At 40.5% G+C, this 18,083-nt stretch overlaps 1 protein-coding gene and 1 long non-coding RNA gene across 2 annotated transcripts in view; one reads left to right on the forward strand and one right to left on the reverse strand.

Moving 5' to 3' along the window:
* The window catches only part of LOC309364313, a 49,949-nt gene extending 45,728 nt beyond the window's left edge, over positions 1–4,221 (reverse strand). Inside the window, exon 1 of the long non-coding RNA XR_014165818.1 lies at positions 4,161–4,221. This is a non-coding gene — a long non-coding RNA (uncharacterized lncRNA). The remainder of the gene's footprint in view (positions 1–4,160) is intronic.
* The window catches only part of SYN2 (synapsin II), a 147,054-nt gene that overhangs the window by 53,854 nt on the left and 75,117 nt on the right, over positions 1–18,083 (forward strand). Inside the window, exons 2-4 of the mRNA XM_081901207.1 lie at positions 11,298–11,355; positions 13,213–13,304; positions 16,336–16,492. Coding sequence (XP_081757333.1) covers positions 11,298–11,355; positions 13,213–13,304; positions 16,336–16,492 — 307 coding nt within the window. The remainder of the gene's footprint in view (positions 1–11,297; positions 11,356–13,212; positions 13,305–16,335; positions 16,493–18,083) is intronic.

Raw genomic sequence — 18,083 nt, forward strand, 5'->3', positions numbered from 1 at the left:
TTCTGTGTGCCCACTGAAACCCCATTTTGAAACTGATGGTAAGTTATGAAACTTTAAGAGGGTGGGGTATGAGTTGACTTTTGCCAATTCCCCCACCCCCTGAAGTTCTGTTTTTTGTTTTTTTCTAATGAACCTAAGCTGCTTCGTTCATACTACAGAAGTACAGTGGTACCTCTGGTTAAGAACTTGTTCTGGAGGTCTGTTCTTAACCTGAAACTGTTCTTAACCTGAAGCACCACTTTAGCTGCTGCTGACGCGCCACCGGAACACGATTTCTGTTCTCAACCTGAAGCAAAATTCTTAACCCGAGGTACTATTTCTGAGTTAGCGGAGTCTGTAACCTGAAGCGTATGCAACCTGAAGTGTCTGTAACCTGAGGTACCACTGTATAGGAGAAAAGCAAGCTGCTCTGGGAGAGACAAGGAGCTCAGTGTGGCTCTGCTCCCCTTATAACCTGAGAGGGATATTGGCAGAAAAAAATTAAGTTCCTTTGACCATGGGGAGGGTGAAGCTAAAAGTCAAACTGTGGCTGTGAGTATTTGCTTGAGAGCCCCAGAATTCTGTCCTGCCTTGGGATGTAGGTAGTAGTAGGAGGTGGTGGTAGTAATTACTGGATAGTTTGGAATGTGACTGGCCTACTTTGCAAGGCAGTTGTGCAATGAAAGGTGTAAGCAGTCTCCCCTGGCCTTCCGCTCCCCTTCCCTTGCAAATGGGACTGTTTTTACACCAAATGTATTTAGGACCAGAGGGAATTATACTAGAGGTAGTAGAATAATCAGGACTGTTCTGACAATTCTTTAAGATTTAGGGGGGTGTTAATAAAATTGCAGAGTGGCAGCACATGTGTTACCCAACATGTATTAATTGTTTTCTCTGAAAGGTATTTGGTGATGATTTTGAGAATCAGTTTTGCAATGAAGACTACATACAGTACTTGTAAAAAATAAATAACCAGCAGGTGGCAGTGGTTAATCACAATCTGCTGTATTTTAACTTTACTATTACAGACTTCAATAAATACGACTGTTGTTGCTTTTGAACTTTATATTAGGTCAGTGGATTATCTGAATTGTTAGCATGGGCCTTAGCATGGGCTTAGCATGGGTCTTAGCATGGGCTACTTGTGGGTGGGGATTAGCATCATTTTCAAAATAATTGTTGGCATATATGTATAGACATAAATGGCAGAATTGCACACACATATGAAAAGATTTTTTTTGTCCCTGAAAAGTTGGATTGGGAGGCATAGGGACATTATCATTATTTTAATGCTTTTACAATAAATCGTGTAGATATGCACAGAATAATTCATTGTGCATTTTAGTATCAGAAGTTGTCTTCAAAGCAACGCAGTATGCGTTGCATGGTTCTGCTCGACTTCTTTGCTCATTTTTATCCCATTGATAAAATGTCATGCCGCCAACATTTCTCCGATGAAAATAGGGACGTCCTATATCAATATGTAAATTCTGTAGCCCAGTTCAGTCCCTGCTTTTTCTTCACATATAAGTAAACATGCACAGGCACTCTGCTCTGCCCCACCTCCTCCAGTACACAAGTTTTACCCAGTCTACAACTTCCCCAGTTTGAGGGCAAAGTTCTGAAGCAGACAGCCTCCTCTGCTTAGGAAGACTCCCTTTCCCCTATGATTAAGAACCCTGTAAATTGCACAGGAAGCCCCCACAAGTAGACATTGCTCTTAATGGAGGATTCTTCCCTTGACCTCACAAAGACCCATAAGCTCCACCTTGCAATTTTGCTTTCATGTGAGTAAAAATAATGCCGCTTTGTGGCTTATCTCTCCTCTTCTTCTGAGCCAGATAATGCAGCAGAAGTTTCAAACCAGTGCCTAGGAGCAGAATGGACTGGATTGGATAGCCCTCATAAATGGGGCTTGGGAAAGCTGGACCAGGATTCCGTTCCTAAAGGCAGCCCTGTATCACGAAGTTTTTAATGTTTGATATTTTGCTTGCTTTATATATGCAGTAAGCCACCCAGAGTGGCTGGGGAAACCCAGCCAGATGGGTGGGGTATAATTATTATTATTATTATTATTATTATTATTATTATCATCATTATCATTAGTGCCTCTTGAAAAATCAGGGCTTGCTCCCAAGTGCTTTGCTGACCAGATACTGTGAAGCTAGAGACATAGTCTGTAGAACATTTGTTACTTAGGAAAAATATTTAATAATATTTAAGATTTTTATTTTTTTAAAAAAACCTTAAGTACATGGATGTTTCATCCCAAAATATTCTGACACCACTGATGCAAATTACTGTTAACAGCTGTGGAAAACCCAAACTGACGTTTCCTCTGATTCAGCTTTTAAGAGCGGGTTTTTGCTCAGGGCACAAAACAGACAGACATACAAAAACCTACAATGCTTGGATATGGAGTGTTAAAGTGCATACTTGTGCCTCGAAAGAGCAGGGCAAAAGATAAATGTGGCTAAGTCCTTACTTAAGTTTTACTGAAAAAAAGCATTTAACTTTACATTTGATCTATTCTGTAATGTCTCCAGGGTTGAAGTCCTATTCATATTGACCCACCCTATTCCTGTGACTAATCTGTTTTAACTGTTTTTAATATTGAACTATAAGTTGGTGTAAGTTGTAACCCACCCTGGGACCTCCTGGCGGAGAACAAGCAATATATTTAACAACCACGGTTATGAGTAGACATGCATAGAATTGCATTTGTGAAGCTGTGCTGGAATCGTTAACAATAGTTTGGGTTTCTTGAACTCTAGTGAACATTACATTGCTAAATGATTATGTAGCACCATAACGCCATATATTGTTTCTTTCACCAGTAGTATCAGAATATTTTGGAATCCACTTTTTTCTACACAAGAGGGCAGCAGAAATGGGTAGCCAGGTGCTTCTAATTGGGTGGTTTTTTTGGAAATGCCACAGAGAAGAATTTTGAAGACAGTAGTGAAATACCGAGAGCTGAGAAGAGCATAGTGTGCCTTTAAAAAAAAAAGTTACAATGTGAAACACAGGCTAAGTATCAATTTTTTAAAAGTTAGAATCCATACTAAAAGTTTTAGTGCATGGCACAAAATCTTGAACATCCTGCAGGAGGCAATAAGAAATTTGAAATGTATGCACTTCTTGAAAATATTTAACATGTGATCCATGTCATTCAATACACTGAGCTGGTAAATATGAATTATTTCCAGTTATGGTACTTAGAAAACTCAGAAATATTATGGTAACAGAATGATGACATGTTCTTATTCTGTGAGCAGAAGAATGGAATGTTATCATAGATAATTTGATTTGTGTTAATTCCATGGAAGTCCCACTGAAATGATGTGGGCATTGGAGCTGTGCTTTGTCAATTGCCATTTTAAAAAAGATTTTTTTTTATACAGTGGTGCCTCGCAAGACGAAATTATTTCGTTCCGCGAATTTTTTTGTCTAGCGAATTTTTCGTCTTGCGAAGCACGAAATCCCATTGGAATGCATTGAAAATCAATTAATGCGTTCCTTTGGTCAAAAAAACTCCAAACAAAGCCAAATTTGGTACAACAAGAGTTTATTAAGTGCTCTTTAAAGTCACACATACTGTAAAGAGCATTTCAAAATTCAAACCCAGGATTTTTTAAAAAAAACAGCAGAGTGGCCCAATGGTCACAGAAAATCATAAAAATGCAGGGGGGAAAACATAAGCTTCCAGATTCTTGCAAACCCCTCCCCAACTGTTCCCCCAGCCACCCAGCACACAGAAATTCAAATCCAGATTTTTTTTTAAAAAAAAAAGCAGAGTGGCCCAATGGTCACAGAAAATCATAAAAATGCAGAAAAAAACACAAGCTTCCAGATTCTTGCAAACCCGTCCCCAACACTAAGTCCTTGAATTCCAAACACCCCAACCCAAAATCCAAAACCCGCCAAAAAAGTTTTAAAAGCTTAACTTACCAAATGGCTGCAAAAGAAGTTTTGGAAAAGCTTCAAAAATCACCAAAGTCTTTAAAAGCCTCAAAAAAGGCTACTATGTACACTGCATTCTATGAGTTGCTCCTCAAAGTCAAGTCGCAACTGTATTAATGGTGTTAAGAAAAAGGAAACAAATTTGCAAGACGTTTTCGTCTTGCGAAGCAAGCCCATAGGGAAATTCGTCTTGCGAAGCAGCTCAAAAAACGGAAAACCCTTTCGTCTTGCGAGTTTTCCGTCTTGCGAGGCATTCGTCTTGCGGGGCACCACTGTATAGAGTTTGTATCCTGTATTTTCTCTTACAAGAGAGACCCAACAAATCTGTCTAGAGTCAACAGCCAGTAGCTACTAATCATTACAATTGGTTGGGTGCTACAACCCACTAGCTTATTGTAAATGATCCTCTAGATCTCATTAGAATAGCTTTGCCACTTGGTTTAATTTATTTTCTAGAATCAGTCTGACAAGCACTTAGATCTGGTTCATTAACAAGGCAATGCTTTGTGGTTCTGGCTAGCTGCCAATATTTAAAGAGAAATTAATCCTATTCCATAAAAGTACAATATAATGCCTTAACATGTATAACTTTACTGTGCCTGAAGACTTTGTTATGCTGCATCCCCCAAATTATTTATTGCTGACATAGAATTACATTAATTGTGGTGGCGTTTTTTTTTTAAAAATATTTTAGCCATTAAGGGATATCATTGCAGCAGTGGTATTCACAAGGCCAAAAGTGTTGGAAAATAGTTGTAGATGCAGTTAAATACTGTACATTCCTGTAGATAAAATCTTTTGATTCCACCAAGGCTACCTCTTCCTTTTCTCCACCCACAAGCATGAACACTACTTACGGTAAATGAGCTGCTAGTATGAGTTTCAACTCTGCTTAGTTTATACCAAGGAATAAGTAATGTTAATGAGTTTATATCTGGCATCTGGACAAACCTTTCTTGGGACTTTTAGGTACATCTGAATGTAGCAGTAACCTGATCTCAGACTTTAACTGTGTAACATACTGCATCTGTGCCATAGAAGAATTATTCTACGCCTCGTTTAGGGAAAGTGTAACTATAAACAGTGTGCAGTATTAATGTGCTGGTAGTAATTGAGAAGAACGGATTTGAGACATTAGCAGGAGAGAAGCAATGCTATGATCTAACACACTTAAGCCTCATTTATTTCAACAAGATTATTAAGTACATGCTTAAATATATCCCAATGAAATAGTATTTTAAAGTGACTAACTAGAACGTACCCTATGTTACGTTGCAAAAATAGCACTTTCTTCAGTGAACTAAAATATCCTTGGGTGAAATATTGTGACATGCGCTATCCCGTATAGCAAAAAACAAGTGGCTCAGAGTCAGAAAAAGTACCATTTGTACTTTTACAAATTATAGGTTATAATTCCAAAATAGTTTCTGCAGCCAGACTCATCTAAAAGAGGCATTTGCTAGCAAATAAAGGTATTTTGAAGTGAAATACACCCTGAACTGGGTGTGGAGAGTGCAGCTGAATGGGACACAGCTGTGGGCGGCCGGAGGAAGTACCATCCACCTTGGCCCTGCCCATAAAAAGCATGTCTAGAGTGAGAGGCAAATGTGATGTCCGCTGTTCCCATGAGCTCTTCTCTTTGTGAGACTTTTGTGGGTGAGCTGAGAGTTTGCTTGGACCCTGAGTGAGAACTCAGAGGCTGAGAGGAAGGTGTGCCTGAAGGAAAATGAATTGATATTGATTTTTGTATATTAGTACCTTTATATTGAGGGACGCAGGTGGCGCTGTGGGTTAAACCACAGAGCCTAGGACTTGCCGATCAGAAGGTCGGTGGTTCGAATCCCCGCGACGGGGTAAGTTCCCGTTTTTCAGTCCCTGCTCCTGCCAACCTAGCAGTTTGAAAGCACGTCAAAGTGCAAGTAGATAAATAGGTACCACTCCGGCAGGAAGGTAAACAGCATTTCCATGCACTGCTCTGGTTCACCAGAAGCGGCATAGTCATGCTGGCCACATGACCTGGAAGCTGTACGTTGGCTCCCTCGGCCAATAAAGCTAGATGAGTGCCACAACCCCAGAGTCGGCCATGACTGGACCTAATGGTCCAGGGTCCCTTTACCTTTACCTTTACCTTTATATTAATAGTACATTTTTATTTGTAACTGTGTATTTTTGTAATATTTTGTTTTTCAGTTTTCTGTACACCACTTAGATATATTTTTAATATATTAAGCAGTATATAAATAATGTAATCAATCAAATAATGTTGATGCTGCTGCTGTTAGGTCCTCCTATATATTTTTGACAACTGTAAAAATGCAGTCCTGTGCTCTTCTACTCAGCACTAAGTCCTGTTTAGTTAAGTGGAATTTTCTCCCAGGTAAAGTGAGTGCTAGGGGGATGCAGGTGGCACTGTGGGTAAAACCTCAGTGCCTAGGACTTGCTGATCGTAAGGTCGGCGGTTCGAATCCCCACGGTGGGGTGAGCTCCCGTCGTTCGGTCCCAGCTCCTGCCCACCTAGCAGTTGAAAGCACTCCTAAGTGCAAGTAGATAAATAGGTACCACCTTATAGCGGGAAGGTAAACGGAGTTTCCGTGTGCGGCGCTGGTGCTGGCTCGCCAGCTGCAGCTTTGCCACGCTGGCCACGTGACCCCGAAGTGTCTTTGGACGACGCTGGCTCCCGGCCTCTTGAGCGAGATGAGCGTGCAACCCTAGAGCCGGACACGACTGGCCCGTACGGGCAGGGGTACCTTTACCTTTACCTAAAGTGAGTGCAGGATTCCAGGATGACAGAGCAATCCTATAACTGCTTTAACTCCAACCAAGGGATGGAGATACATCACTTCTATGCTGCTGAAACAGCCACCATGCCCTTGACTTACATTCTCAGAAGTAGTCTAGAATTATTATCAAGTAAGCAACCAGCTTTAATCTAAAAGACACAAACTCACTCTTTTCAGTCTCCTCCATCAATCCAAGGTTTGGGGCAAACTAAAGCATTTACTCTTAGTGGAAAGATTCACCCGTTCCAATATCATGTTTCCATGTGTATTCCTTCATTTCAGCAGGTATCTTGCTAACTGGTCACAGAGGTACGCCACAGTTAAATGAGGCAGAAAGAAAGCCTGGGTGCAGGTGGCAAAGGGCAACAGAAAGGTTTGGGCAAATGTGGTAGTTGCAATTGGGGGAAGCATTTCTGTAGTTCAAAATAGGTGCTGAAAGTAATCTGAAAATGTGGGGGTAAGTTGAAGTTTACTGCCCTGTGAAGGAATGACTGACTTTCAAGTCAGAATGAGGAAATATTGGTTAAGGAAACAGACAAAATAATGTGGTGTTACCCTGAGGTTTTACTTTGGGGTTCCATGATGAATCAAACCACAAAGTTGAATCATTTGGAAGACTAGCCTCAATTTTGTCAGTGGTGACATGTCTTCCCTTAAGCGAGCTGTTTTTATACTGTGTAACTAATTCGCCTTGACTGAACACTTCACTACCGGGCCTCTTAACACAATTGTGTTTCCTGGTAGAGAATTGATGACAAAAGGTGTTTCCAGTAGCTACAGAAAGAGTACTAGGATGGTCCTGCTTTGCAAACTGAAAAGAAAAACATGGCGGGGGGGGGGGGGAATAAAAAAGAAAAAAACTGAAAAGAATAGCAGAATGTGCCACATTTATTTACATTCAAAATGGATAACTTTCCACATTTTACCAATATTCACCTTTAATTGTTCAGAAGTGACATCTAGAATGGTTTACTTAAGTTTATAATTAGGAAAATAGTTCGGCATAGCAACTCCACTTTTTTATATATATCAGAGATGGGGAATCTGTGGTCCTCCAGATATTGTTGTATTCCCAACTCCCATCAACTCCAGTCAGCAGGAATGATGGGAGTTTTAGTCCAGCAACCCCTGCGGACTCCTCAAACATGCTCTGTGTAATAAATCCTTTGATACTTTAACTATTTTTACCTATAAACTTTGCCTTTTCCTTAGTTAGTTACACTTCCTCACATTTTCGTACCTCCTCAGTCAGCAGTGACTTAAAAATAGCCACTATCACCACCACCACCAAATGTGTATACTGCTTGATTGTAAAAGCTTCATAGAATTGTGGAGTTGGATGGAACCCCGAGGGTCATCTAGTCCAACCCACCTCTCATGAGAGTCAGTTCCACTGTCAAACAACTCTCACTGTCAGAAAGTTTTTCCTCAGTTCTGTTGAAATTTCCTTTCTTGTAACTTGAATCCATTGGTTTGGGTCTTAGCCTCTGGAGCAGGAAGCTTGCTCCTTCTTCCATGGGACAGCCATTCAAGACAAGACAGAAGTACTGTTTTGGGGGGACAGGAGGCAGGCGGGTGTGGAGTACTCTTTGGTACGGAATGGGGTAACTGTGCCCCTGAAGGACCAGGTGCGCAGCCTGGGAGTCATTTTGGACTCACAGCTGTCCATTGAGGCGCAGGTCAATTCTGTGTCCAGGGCAGCTGATTACCAGCTTCATCTGGTACGCAGGCTGAGACCCTACCCGCCCGCGGACTGCCTAGCCAGAGTGGTGCATGCTCTGGTTATCTCTCGCTTGGACTACTGCAGTGCACTCTTTGTGGATGACCTGGAAACTATAACTAATCCAGAATGCGGCTTTTAGACTAGTGACTGGGAGTGGCCACCGAGACCACATAACACCGGTACATTTCTGAGCACAATTCAAAGTGTTGGTGCTGACCTTTAAAGCCCTAAACAGCCTCAGTCTAGTATATCTGAAGGAGCGTCTCCACCTCCATCGTTCTACCTGGACACTGAGGTCCAGGACTGAGGGCCTTCTGGCAGTTCCTTCACTGCGAGAAGTGAATTTACAGGGAACCAGTTAGAGGGCCTTCTTGGTAGTGGCACCCGCCCTGTGGAACACCCTCTCACCAGATGTCAAAGAGAACAACAACTACCAGACTTTTAGAAGACATCTGAAGGCAGCCCTGTTTAGGGAAGCTTTTAATGTTTGATGGATTACTGTATTTTAATATTTTGTTGGAAGCCGTCCAGAGTGGCTGGGGAAACCCAGCCTGATGGGCGGGGTATAAATAATAAATTGTTGTTGTTGTTGTTGTTGTTGTTGTTATTCAGATATTTGAAGATGGCTATCATATCTCTTTTCAGTCTCCCCCTTTCCAGGCTAAATATACCCAGTTCCCTCAACGATTCCTCTTAAGGCTTGGTTTCCAGGCCCTTTTTTATCGTGGTTGCCTCCTCTGCACACGTTCCATCTTGTCAATGTCCTTCTTAAACTGTGGTGCCCAGAACTGGACACAGTACTCAGGTGTATTATTATTATTTCCCTTGGATGAGACACTATATTTCTGTTGATACAGGCTAGATTAGCTTTTTTTGCTGCTGTATCACACTGTTGACCCACTTTAATCTTGTGGTCTACTAAGACCCCTAGATCCTTTTCACATGTACCACTGGCAATCCAGTTGTCCCCATCTGTCTTCTGTGTAAAAAGCATGAAGATCTATATGAATTTTTGTCTCTGACCCATATTTGTGCACCAATTTTGCTAGAAACCTCCAGATCCATGGTTTTTATGGTTTAGTCAATGGAGTAAGATGTGCCCTGTGATATGATGGTTGGGAGTGGGGGACCAGTGGAAAAAATGTGCAATTTCAAGAGCATCTGGTTTACTGGATCTGATGTGTATGAGAGTATGTGTATGCTGAGGCTACAATAACTTTGCAGCGTTGAAGGAAGTCCTGAGGAGTACCATGTTGATCAAGAGCACCATGCTGGTGACCTGCAAAACGTATTTTATATTTTTAAAAGACATAATGATGCCTGTCCTGCTTTCTAACTTGCATGGAGTATGGTGAGATGGATATTGTGGAGAAGGTATATTGTGAAGAAAGTATATGACATGACTCTCTACATCTCTTAGTCCAGTGGAGGCTTGCGGTATTGACTTGGGTATGCTCGCCCTCCTGCTGAAGCAAGAACATTTGAAAGCCATATCATGCAAAAAAAAGTAGCGCTACCAGAACGTCTACTATTCCTCTCTCACGTGTATCATTTCACAAGCAACGTTTGATTTGGAAAGTTGAAATTTTCCCAAGGATTTTAAATTCAAAATCATGTTGCATTTTACTCAATGACAAGCCGATGCTGACATTTCCTTCTTAACTTTGTCAGCGTCAAAGAAAACTGTATACCTTGATCCCCAAATTGCAGACCTTCCTTCCTAAAATGCATGCACAAATTATTTATAGATATTAATGTACATTGCATTCTGGTAGGAAAGCGAATTCTACATAAAGAGAGAAAAGGCATTCTTCGTTTTTATTTCCAAGAAACATAAAACTATATTTACTTGCATCAGGAGCACTTTGTTTTGTTAACCTTTCTCAAGCTGGCAAGCAGCTGCTCTTTTTTAAAAGTGCATGGCTTGGTCACTGCTGATTTACCTTGCATAGTAGCTGTAAACTAAGCAGGGGATCACAGTCATTACCAAACGAGTTTTTATAGGAGCTTCTACATGTTTAATATTCCCTTTTTTCATGAATGGATGTAATTTAGACATTACATAACCCTATTTCAATATTGCTGCAAATCTCCCAAGTTAGTATGCTGGGAATAATTAAGGCTTGTTGATGTTTTTTCTAAGCACTGAAGGCGCCACTTAACTTTGGAATTGGCCCAAGTTCTCAGTAAAGGAACACTTCAAAAGTTAGTCAGAGTTTAGTCCTCTGAATCAGCAAATCCAAGAATATGCCTTATAAAGTTGCGCTGGAGGGGGGAGAAAACATATCTAAAAAATAAAACATTCAGAAAGGTTTTAATGCTTTTCTACTTCTGCTTTTAATGCTTATGTGGAATTAAATCACTGGATGTATTCGTGGCCTCGTTTTGTTTCACGTTTTGTTAGACTCCAGATGGCATAATTTAGTGTTCGGTATTGGTGTTTATTTTCAAAACTGAAGTCATTTGTTGAAACATGAATCATGCCAGAGATCAGTTGTTTAATAATTGCCTCATCGAGCGGATGTTTACAAAGAAAAGGTGAATCTGAGGGGAGTGTTTCACCCTAATTGGAATACAGTCCATATGCCAATATATAAAGTAGATTCTAATTGTTTTTAAGTGTCAAACTTTCACTGTGTGCATATATGAAATATACACCAAATTTTATTTTTTAAACATCAGCTATAAATAAAATCTTTCCAATAAGGTAAGTTTAAATGAGATGTTAAAATCCATACAATAACTTTAATAATGTTAAAAGTGTATTGCCCAGCTTGCCAAAGAGTAATGCCTTAACTCTACGCATACCATTATATTTACACCAGATTTATTGTAGTTATTTTCTTTTTCAGGGCCAAATCTTTTCGTGGGAAAAAGGTCCATGGGGAATATGACATTAAAGTTGAACAGGTATCAATTTAAGAATTTCATTTCATTTTTTCATAGACTATTTTTTCCATATTTCTGTTTGCTATTATTTATTTATTTATCTATTTATTTATCTATTTATCTGTTTACATGATTTGTATACCATCCTTAGCATGATCACAGGGTGGTGAACAAAATCAAATAAGAATTTTTAAAAATCCATAAAATCGCACAATCCTTAAAACATACAACTCAATTCGTAACAGTTCATTGGATAGCAATTGACTAATAGCAACAGCAGCAACTAATCCATTCATATGCTCAGGTATCTCCTTCAAACATCTCCTGAAAATGGCGCTTCTAACCAACTGCCTAGACTGCAAAGTGTTGAGGCTGGACATCTCAGTAGGGAATTCCACATGTGAAGTGCCTCCACTAAAAAGGCCCTTTTCTGGGCCACCACACCATGTACATCATTCTGCGATGGGACCACCAAGAGGGCCTCATCTACTAATCTTAGAGCATGAGCAGGCTAACATGGAAGAAGTTGGAAGTTGGGCTTGCGGAGGTTTGGGTGCCAGACCATTAAGGGCTTTAAATGTCAAAGTAAAAACATTGAGCTGGGCTCAGAAAACAAGTGGCAATCATTTTCACTGTTTTAATATGGGAGTAATATGCTCACAGCCTGCTGCTCCCACCACCATACTTGCTGCAGCTTTTTGCACTAGATGCAGTTTTGTTGCTGCCTTCAGGGACAGCTCCACATAAAGTGCATAACAGTAGTCCAGTTTGGAGGTTGCCAGACCATAAAGAACTATGGCCAGGTTGTACCTATCTAGATGGGGCCATAGTATGCTCACCGAGCCAGGGGTAAATGCTCCTAGGCACCAAGGTCACCTGCCTGGCCTCAAGTGACAATGATGGTTCCCAAATTATGCACCTGCTCCTCCAAGGGGAGAGCAGGAAATTCTACTAACTCCCAGACACCGCTCCTGCCCATCCATGGCACTTACGTCTTGTCTGGATTCAGCTTCAGTTTTGACCCCTAGTCAGCCCATTGCTACCTCCACTCTGCCTCTCTTGGTACCAATGGAACAGAGAGACAGAGCTTACTGCAAAACGCCTGATGATTGCTCCCAGTGGTTTCCTAAACTTGTGTCATGTGCTGTTAAAATACAGTACTCGGTTTGTTGAAGAAAGAACACATGAATATCACTTGGAAATCTGTCAGGACTATAGTGAAATTACACATATACTTTTATATAAAACCAGTATAAATGCAGGCTACATAAACTCTGCATAGCTGGTAAATCCATGACTTTCTTCTGAAGTTGTACAGTGATTAGTATCGGCCTGAAAGTTAGTTCTTATATCAACATATTATAAAAGGTGCCCAAGAGGAGCCAACACTGATCTCCTATTAATCCAGAATTGTTTGTATGGAGTCCCCCCCCCAAGTGCACGATAACCATTTCACCTTATTTTTAAACCACACGTTTGTACTTGATATGTGGTAAAAATTCTTCTTATTGTTTGGCAGAATAACAGGATACCCTGGAGACAGAATGATTTGATCAACTGTATAGATTTAAAGACAGCATTTTTTTTCTGGACACATACTGTTTCTGGCTTTCACCTGAAAAATATTTCCAGGAGTGGGAGAGGATTCTAAACAGGATTGCTAACTCGTGCCTTAAGAAAAGAACTCCTGTAGCAACTTCTAGCAACTTCTTCTGGCACACTCCTCAATGAAGGGAGAAGTTTCACGTGTCTTCCTTCCTTCAGATGACAGAGATAGGAGCATTAGCCCTAAGTAGAGTAGCAGCTTAATTAAATACGCGAAGAAGAATTTAGTCTGACACAATTGATTATGGAGGTTCTTTTTTTCTTTTCTTACAGGCACAGTTTTCAGAGGTCAATTTGATAGCTCATGCTGATGGCAATTATGCTGTTGACATGCAGGCGTTCCGAAATGGCACTAAAGTTGTTAGGTAAGTTGTTTTCTTTCCCCTCCTCATAAAAACTGAAATTAACTTAAAGCAGTTGAAAACTACCATATTGCTAAAACCAACAATGTTCTTTGGAATTATTAAATTAGATCAGCATTTAGCCAGAGGCGAAACTAGGCTTTATTCCACCTTGGTCAAATGACCCTGTTTGCCCTCACCCACCCACATGCATTTGCTTACACACACACATAGGCTGGCAGCCTCAATAGCACCCCAGTGGAGGCTTCACCTGGGGCAGGCAATCAATCAAGCAAGCAAGCAAGCTCCCCCCCCCCCCAACCCGGTAGCTATGACTGATTTAGCAAACTCTGTTTTGATCACTTTGTAACTTGTAAAGCAAAAGAACAACTCTTAATAGCAATGAGACATAGCAATGAAATTAGCTTTGGACAAATTTATTTTTCAAATTATAAAAATATTTTCTGAAACTGTTTATTCTTTTGGTTACGGTATTTGACTCATGTTGCTTGTTTCTTTAAAGGTGATTTAGTATTTGTGGAAGCTTACCTCCAATACTATTCAAAACTTCCTGTCTTTGCAGAACTGATGATTCATTATAATAATAAAAAAATCCTTCCAGTAGCACCTTAGAGACCAACTAAGTTTGTTATTGGTATGAGCTTTCGTGTGCGTGCACACTTCTTCAGATACACTGAAACAGAAGTCACCAGATCCTTATATATACTATGGCAGACCAACACGGCTATCTACCTGTAACTCTCATTATAATAAAGTCATCTATTATGCTGTACTAAGAAAGGTTTATTAGGTGTTGCCCCTGTTCCTTTGAAATAAATAGGAGAGGGAAGGAACCCCACAAATAACAAATGGTGCTGTGATGCACCAGTGATTAAAGGGCTCATTGCAGGGAGTTGGACTAGAAGACTCTCGGGAACCCTTCCAACCCTATAGTTTTATTCTTCCCATTATTCTTCCCTTTCCTGCTTGGAGCATACATATCATGATGCCAAGGTATTATTGGAAGCAGTTAGTTCAGCTGGTTAAAGCGTGGTGCTGATAATGCCAAGGTTGTGGGTTCAGTTCCCATGTGGGCCAGCTGCATGTTCCTGCATTGCAGGGAGATGGTTCTCAGGGTCCCTTCCAGCTTTACATTTCTGTGACATGTGAGCCTCTGTGAACAACGCTCTGAATAGTGCTTTCATTTCTGCTGCAATGGGACATGGGGAAGCTAGAGCTCTGGCATGACCTATGTGGATCTTTCCTTGCATCAGGGTTATTTATGCCTGCAATGCAGCTAGACCAAGCCCATAGTAATTCAAAAGGCTAGCAAATATTTCTGCTGATTAAATGTTATATTAAATTACCAAACTGTGCATGAGCTGTAAATATATTCAGGGAGGAACAATGTATTGATTTATAAAGATATTGCAGAACATATCTAAAAAATGATGGGTGAAAAAGGTTTTATTTTTTATTTTTAAAAAAGCTTATTTGAAATTCAGTTGCACTCCCAAGGATTTCTGCTTTAGAATTGATTCATATGCACTTCTGTGGTATAGCTGATGATTCCATGTGATTCCCATACCATAATTGCAATGTCTGAAATTAGGAAACAAATAGTGGTCATAGGGGATGCGGTTAACTGCCATTTTCTGGCATTGTCTTTTTCTAGGGGGCAGCAGTAGCACAGTATTTATGGCAGCTGCCCAACTCACCTGGTTTCTCATTCCAGATGTAACTACTCTGATGTGAATTTTTTGAGATCTAGGAAATAGAGTACAATAGAGTCGCTTTGCCCATGAATAACAAGAGGAGGGATCAGAGACATAAGTTTCTTCCTGCACACTGAGAAGTCTAATTGGGAAGCCCATTGCAAAGGATTTAAATGAAAGCAAAGCATGTCTTTCAACATCACAAATGTTAAAGAATCACTCTGTTTCATAAAAATTCCTTCCAGTAGCACCTTAAAGACCAACTAAGTTAGTTCTTGGTATGAGCTTTCGTGTGCATGCACACTTCTTCAGATACAAGTGTGCATGCACACGAAAGCTCATACCAAGAACTAACTTAGTTGGTCTTTAAGGTGCTACTGGAAGGATTTTTTTTTGTTTTGACTATGGCAGACCAACACGGCTACCTATCTGTATCTGTTTCATAATTCACTGATTCTCAGCCCACTTGTGCTGGGACCAGTAATCTGGCAGGAATGTGTGCTGACCTAATAAGAGGGGAAATGACTATATTGCTTGTAAGAGGAGAAAGGGCTCAGTAGCACTCAGATGCTCCAAAAAGCTATCATATTATAGGGTATCCTGCCTTCTTGTATCTCTATCTCCTTGCTCTATCATTCAACCTCCTTTTATCTGTTTGTTGTCTCCTAACATCCTATATTTTGTGCTCCTAATTCTCATACCTTATCACCTCAGTCCTGGCACTTATTTCCAACAATCCCAAGATGTTTTCTGCTTCTTTCTTAATAATTGTAGTTTATAGGTACAGAGTGCTTTACTAAATGCTGCCCTACAGGTGAGCCCCAGTGTCCCAGACAATAAAAAATATTCTGATTGTTCTTTTCTTTTCATACAGGTGTTGGCTTTTCCCTTTAGTTATCTAAGTAATATGGTGTATTAGGAACAAATATCAAAGATACGGTTTTCAGTGAGCATGCAGTTGCTAGATCAGAACTGCATCACTATAGATTATAAGAGATGCCACTTGGGTAGACCAGGTATAGCTGGGGAATTTGGAGCTTCTTCACTTGGATGTGCACCCTAGTATTAACCATACTTAGTCAGAAGAAACTCCCATTGATTTCAGTGGGCTTGCTTCCAAGTGAGCATGAATAGGACCACAGCTTTAGTAACACAAATCATTGAAAGAAGAACATTGGGTTTATGGGGAGGGGGGAATCCTCTGACTTTCAGCGCAAAACGTTTCATATGAAAAAATATAGTAACCTTTGTTCTCTTACATTCTCTTATGTTTGTATTACTTTCATTTATAAGAAAAATGGCTTATGGAAGAAACATTTAAATTCTTTTATTCTCCTTAGATCATTCAGGCCCGACTTCGTTCTTGTTCGACAACACTCGTTCGGCATGGCAGAAAATGAAGACTTCCGTAACTTAATCATCGGGATGCATTATGCTGGCATCCCTAGCGTTAACTCCCTAGAGTCAATCTTCAACTTCTGTGACAAGCCCTGGGTGGTAAGTTGACAGAAATTCCCGAGTTCGAAGACAACCGTCGCTTTGAATTGGAAGGTTGGGGAAAATGAAGGAGCTGTTTTGTGTAATGCATGCCAAATCTGACCATCTAGATTTTTTAAAACATTAGTTAGCGCTATATTAGTCCAATGGTGGGCTCATTAATTGCCCTAAGAGCTATAATTTTAATTTCTCATGTGAAAATACAAAACACTTTTACTGTATGCTGTTTCGTTCCTTTGTTATGTTTTTATTGTCTTTACTCTAAAGAGCTCAAGGTGGTGTACATGTTCACATCTCCCTGCCCCCTGGCTAATTTTTATATATACAAAAAAAAAATTTTTTTATGTGTGTTGGATGAGTGGAGGTTTGAACTTGTGCCTGTCTAGTCTGAGTCCAACACTCAAATGACTACACCACATTTGCTCCAAGGGGCAGTCCATTTGCAGCCAAAATAGTGTCATCAGCGGAGAAAGAGCTATCAGAAGGTTTTGGGGGCACCCCAAGGTTTGCAGAAATACAAACATTTTAAGGAGGTACAAAAGCTTAAAGGGGACCCTCCTCCTCCTCCACCCCCCATAAAAAGCCATCCCATTAAGGGCTACACATTCTCAGTGGCCATATAATGCTCAGTGGATGATGTGACTGGAGGTGGGGAGTTGGGAGAACAGTAAACGGGAGAGAAGGAGAATAGAATTGAATAGAACTGAGCATCTTGGAATGGGACATGGCTGTCTAAACCCTGAATGGGAACACTCCACACTACATGTGGAGGTCTCTGTGTGTGCGTGCTGTAGTGCCCATAGAATCACTTCTGCAATCAGAAAGTTAATGTGAGGTGATAAGCTTTTTAGGATGCCTTCGCCTTAGAGCAAGCTCTTTAAAAATGCTGGCATTAAGGACAAAACCAGTTATACTTGAATTCAGCATTTTTTTCCTTAGGCTTCACAGTCTTGACATTCCTGCTATTGTTTTAAAAGGTTGCTAGCATTTGGGACTAGCCATGCATGCCCTTATCATTTAAAACCAGGATGCTTTTATCTTTCTTCACTCAGCCCTTTGCATAAGAAACTGGCTTTATAGATTTACAACATAAAATTGAAGAGCTGCAACATGCCAGTCTGAATGAAAGCATAAATGTCTGAGTGTTGAGCTGGTAGGATGGGTTTATGCTATAAAAATTTACTACCAGCTTGTCATTTATGAATAAATTTATCATTTATCACATTTTATGAAATCATGTTTTACTGAATGGCTGGGTAGGTCCTTTTTAGAGATACGGCATGCGGAAGTTCTAATATTTTTTGTCACGTTTTAGCAACAGATTTTGGCTCTTTAAAATGCATTTATTTATTTATACCCCACCTTTTCTCATAGGAGCTCCAAGTGTTCTCCACCCCCAACCACCATCCTATCCTTGCAATAACCCTTTGAGGTCTGTTAAGCTTAGAGATCACTGGGACGCAGGTGGCACTGTGGTCTAAACCACTGAGCCTAGGGCTTGCTGATCAGAAGGTCGGCGGTTCGAATCCCCGTGACGGGGTGAGCTCCTGTTGCTTGGTCCCCACTCTTGCCAACCTAGCAGTTCGAAAGC

Source organism: Podarcis melisellensis, assembly GCF_964234715.1.
Source record: "Podarcis melisellensis genome assembly, chromosome: 2".
Classification (NCBI taxonomy): Eukaryota; Metazoa; Chordata; class Lepidosauria; order Squamata; family Lacertidae; genus Podarcis; species Podarcis melisellensis.